The sequence below is a fragment of the Bacillus rossius genome, chromosome 5 (genome assembly GCF_032445375.1).
Source record: "Bacillus rossius redtenbacheri isolate Brsri chromosome 5, Brsri_v3, whole genome shotgun sequence".
In the NCBI taxonomy this organism is placed as follows: domain Eukaryota; kingdom Metazoa; phylum Arthropoda; class Insecta; order Phasmatodea; family Bacillidae; genus Bacillus; species Bacillus rossius.
The window spans coordinates 69,856,172-69,861,584 of NC_086333.1; the positions used below are offsets into that span (position 1 = coordinate 69,856,172).

General features: G+C 37.4%; 1 protein-coding gene across 1 annotated transcript; it reads left to right on the forward strand.

Moving 5' to 3' along the window:
* Positions 1-760: 760 nt before the first annotated feature.
* Positions 761-5,129, forward strand: LOC134531976 (spidroin-2-like). The gene is made up of 2 exons (XM_063368078.1): positions 761-852; positions 4,743-5,129. Exons 1-2 carry the CDS (start codon positions 841-843, stop codon positions 4,995-4,997), a joined length of 267 nt encoding a protein of 88 aa, XP_063224148.1. The 5' UTR covers positions 761-840; the 3' UTR covers positions 4,998-5,129.
* The last annotated feature ends 284 nt before the right edge of the window (positions 5,130-5,413 follow it).

Genomic DNA, 5,413 nt, shown 5'->3' on the forward strand with positions numbered 1-5,413 from the left:
TTGAATGATGTCAGCCATTTTTGTAAACCTTCCAAATAGTTTCAAAGATCCTTCCAGAAACATCTATGCAGCCTTTCGCCTTTACGCTTTCTCCCACCAAGTCGAGCTATCGCTTTTTCGCGTAATTTTTATTGTTCAATTTTTATCTTTAATTATGAAAATAAATACAGTTAATATCACTGCAGTCCTAAGCGTGGTTTTGATTACCTTAGTCTTAAAGAGATATCAGCTGTTACCGACGAAATATTATCGATCAGAATTTTAAAAGTTTTTTTGAAATGTATTGACAATAACATGTTCGCGCAATAAAACTTGGTTTCGTGCAAGAAATGCACTTTCATTTTGGTTTCCAAATTTGCGAACAATGGAGAGATTAAAGCAATGAACATCGTGAAAATAAAAAAAGAGCGTAGTAATTTTAATGGACGCCCCAACGGGCATGGTAATCCACGTACGCTTATGAATTAAATTTAAACCTTTAAAAAAATGGACGTCGAGATTATTTTGTTTGCACTCTCTGAAGCGAAGCGCAGCAAAGAAACGGCTGACGCCCACTGTGTGAGGGGGGGGGGGGGTGTCTCGCCTTTCAGTTGTTTTCGGCGGTCGAGGCACGGCTGCCCACTTCGCCCACGTTCTGATAACAAATTGTCACCCTGCAACTCTTCACCCTCCTTTCTTTTTTTTCTTATCCCCCCCCCCCCCTTCACCCAAGCTTCTTCAACCCTCGCAAACTCGTCGTCGGTGCTGACCCGACTATAAAACCACTTGCGCGCTGAGCGATTCTCACACACGATCTCTTCACGCCTTCAGACGACTACCTGTTTCTCCGCTTCGTGTAACATGGCTTTCAAGGTGAGTGATTATAGGTTGGGACCGGAAAAATACGTGGGTTCAATGACCTGTAGGATGAACTCCATAGTTATACGTACGCTCGGTCAAATGCCACTCACTCATTGGCTGCTGTCTTGTGAGGCGTCCCAACGTAGCAGCCTGTGATTCGATAAAGCTTTGGTCGGGTTTTTCTCATTGGCCCAGAGTCATCCAGGTGAGTTGTGAGCCAATAGCAGAGGCAGCACTGAGGTATAACTATTTGTATTTTAGCCTATCCCGAAATGAATTCGCGAATTTTTCCGGTCTGTAATCATAGGTATCATATAATTATGTTCTTTATTCCGGAAAAACATAGAGTTGTGTAATCTGAGATTGACACTGAAACAAACTATAGTTATATGTTTTCTAACGCTCCAGCTTGTACATGTGAAAATAATTTATCAAATATTCATCCTTTATTTCGAAGTATTCGAAATATAATTTATTAAGTAATACTGTATGTAGAGTTGCAGAGATTACCTGCGAGGGCAAACTGTTAATAGCTGGAGTAAATACTGCCAAATTACTTTTAGTTAATTCCTTAAACATTTAGTTTTTAAAAAGGAAATAAATTAAATCTATAATAAAATACTTTCAAACATATTATCAATCCACATACGCAATCCGAATAAATAGTAAAATGGAGCAATAACAATGAACAAAATACGTTAACCTGAAAATAACATGAAATTTACAATTCTTCAGGCATTGGCATCCAAATTATATTGATCCAAAAAAATTCTCGCAGCCTGAAAAAAAAAAAAAACCTAGTTACAGGCGACAATTGTCGATCACTGTTATACTTAACTAGTTTCCTTTTAAGGCGGCAATTATACTTTTATGCCTAGTTTCCTACTCCATCACCATGCCTACATATTTTTTTCCTCGTTTGGAGACGTCTATGTCAGATAGTTTACAAGAATATTAGATAAAAAAAAAGACTAAAAATAAATGCAGCCCAATATACATAGGGATATCTATTTTGAAGTGACAACGTCTAATAAATCAATGACCGCCGGCTGCACGCACGAAAAAGTGTCCCGTTACGCACATGTGTCCCGTTGCGCTGTGTCCCGTTACGCTCATTGTACGCTTGCGCCGCATCTATCTCTCTTCCACTCGATTGGAACAACCATCGATTTGACTTTTTCGAGGCACATTAAACTTGAAACACTCCCACTCGTTTCCTACTTTTCCTATCATCGTTCTATTCTTAACAGAATAACACATACTGGAAGAATTTAAATAGCAAACATGTATAAAAAGTTATAGTTAAAATAATCTCTTCGTTAAAGTAATAAACATATTTGAATTAATGAGTGCAAATAAAAGTAAATTTATCAATTAAATTGTAGATTTCATTTCAGTCCTTCTTTGTATTTATACAAAATAGTGATAATTCAATAAAAATGATTCAATTTTATTCATAAAACCATGCAATCATTTCATCAATGTTTTGTAATGACGTTGTCACGTTAAACTATCGTCCGTAAACCGACTTTAAAGACAACCAATTTTTTTTTATTTAAATCTGGCCGTGTGGAAAGTTTCGATCAAAAGACTAGTGAAACAGGGAGCGATGGGAGCAGTGAAGTGAAGAAGGTGCGCGATCCCTTGGCGAGCGATAGTGGTCGACGAGAGACGGGCCTCGTGTGAGGAGACTGGTGCATTCCGACTGTGCTGTGTGCGGCATACGAGTGAGTAGTGCGAGGCGGTGTGCTGAGTCAGAGGTGCGCAGTACGAGACGAGCAGTACGGAGAGCCACTCTCGAACCGCGCTCCAAATGGGGGTACAGTGTGGAATTAAGGAAAAAAATGGTTTTCTGTAAAGTTGGTTTAAGGACGATAGTTTAACGTGACAACGTCATTACAAAACATTGATGAAATGATTGCATACTTTTATGAATATAATTGAATCATTTTTATTGAATTATCACTATTTTGTATAGATACAAAGAAGGAGTGAAATGAAATCTACAATTTAATTGATAAATTTACTTTTATTTGCACTCATTAATTCAAATATATTTATTACTTTAACGAAGAGATTATTTTAACTATAACCTTTATACATGTTTGCTATTTAACTTCTTCCAATCTGTGTTATTCTGTTAAGGATAGGACGATGATAGGAAAAGTAGGAAACGAATGGGAGTGTTTCAAGTTTAATGTGCCTCAAAAAAGGCAAATGGATGGTTGTTCCAATCGAGTGGAAGAGAGATAGATGCGGCGCAAGCGTACAATGAGCGTAACGGGACACAGCGTAACGGGACAATGTGCGTTACGGGACAATTTTTCGTGCATGCAGCCGGGGTTCAACAATTTATTAGACGTTGTCACGTCAAAAAATCGTTTCTATTAATATTTAGAGACTTCAGAATGATATGAGTAATGTGGAATTCACGTATCCACAGTCACAAGGCCACACGCTCCCTGTTGCTCGGTGCTGTCATGGAAGATTAACATGGCAGCAAATAGCAAAGCAAACACACTGTAAAATTATTTTGTAGATGTTACTGAAATAATCAAGAAAAATTTACCAATAATTGTAACTTTGTTCATTAAAAGACAGAAAATCTATTGCTAGAAAAATGTGTTCGAGCTAACATATACTGGGTTCGGAATCTTTAATTTATGCTTTGTGTTTTCCCAGTATTTGTAAAACGTTCCCTGAATATTTTTTCCAGTATTTCTTGTGCACATGAATAAGCGAAATAAACCGATTTAAAAAATAATTGTTTAATATTTGATTATATGTACCATTGTTTAAAAAATTTATGCTTCAACAAAACATTAATCAAAATTTAAATTATTACGTGTCAATTTTCGTAAGCGCTGCAAGAAATGTTCGAATGGTTTCCAGAAAAGTATTACATATGTGCAAAAATAATCGTAAAAATGTGTTGTGCAAAATTTACAATATTTTTCGTGTAGTAGATAGCAAACAATTTCCTGTCAACAGTTTACAAAGGAATATTTTCTATAAGTAAAAAAAAGCAATCCTGTGAGTACTCTATTTTCTTCCTGTTCTTTGCACTTTCCGCAACACTCTGAGCCCTGTAATTTTTTTTTCGTTACGCTTCTTTTCTGGATGACTCACTCTACCGGTGGTAAAAAAGTTTCACATCTGAAATAAACACGGTGTTCGTTGACCTTCTCCGTGCTGTAATGTTTTATATTTTTGCAAATGAAATTTAAATATTCATGTAGAATTACAGATATTTGTACATTTGTACACTTACATGAAATCAACTATATCACTACAAAAAAAGTATTCGCAGTAATACTGGGTTCAGATTTTTACACAGGTATTAATGCTTTGAGTTGTTCTATTACCTACAATATATAAAATTTATTTGTTAAACCGTTCCCTGAATAGCTTTTCATCTTTTCACGTTCATAAGCAAAATAAAACGAAATAAAGTGTATTTATTAAATATACGATTATATTTTTTCTTTGGTTAAAAAAAAATTATTATGCGTGTGAAACCTCAATTATAAAATTATGCACCAATTTTCGTAAGGAATACATATTGTTCTCTCAAAATTACGTAAAAATAACCATAGTCATGTTTTTGTTGTACAAAGTTATACAATGAGCATAGAAGGCCACGCTGTTGTTTTGTTATTATTATTAACTGTATAGCTACATCAAGATATCACATGTTAAAATCTTTCACAGTGAAATACAATAAAATTTTTAGTAAAATTATTGACAGTTTCATGTGTTTTCAAAATAAACATGAATATTATTGTGGCATTACAAACTATTTCTTGGCAACTGGTTTCCAAAGGAATTTTTGTGTAAAAGTACAGAGAAAGGTTTTTTTTTTCCCCGTGCGGTAGTGCAGATATTTGTTTGTGTTTGTCAAGGTGGTACTCGCCCTCGTGGTCCTCGTCGCGGCCTGCTCAGCCATCTCCATGCCGTACTCCTCCTACCCCGGCATGGACCAATCAGCGGCGGCGGCGGCTGCGGCGGCGGCTGCGTCGTCCTCCGGCTACGGGGGCTTCAACCCGTACGGCCCGGGGTACGGCTCCAGCGCCGCGGCGGCAGCTGCCGCAGCTGCAGCTTCCGGCGGGTCCGGGTACGGCTACCCCTACTACCCCCGCTACCCGTACCGTTACTAGGGAGGATCCAGGACCGACATCGTGCGTGGGACAAAGGATCTAGGTCCGCGCGCGTTCCGCGCACGGATGCGTGTTATGTGATGTCTTCAGAAAGTCAGAAATAAAGATTTAAAAATACAACCAACTGGAAAATTTCGACCTTTTTTTTAAGCATAATTATTAGAGACCTTGTAAAATTCGCGATTTGAAATATCTAAAGGATAGACTCCATGATCCTCTATGCACTCGTGCAAATTACATATGCTGATTGGTTACCGTCTCGTAACACCTGTTGACTGGAATGATCGTTATTCGCTAATTCTTCTGTTAAAATTTTTCATTGGCCCAGAGTCCTTCAGATAAACTGTGGCCCAATCACTGAAGCAAAATAATGTCAAAAATATTTGGACTCTATCCTATCGCGAAATGATCCGCGA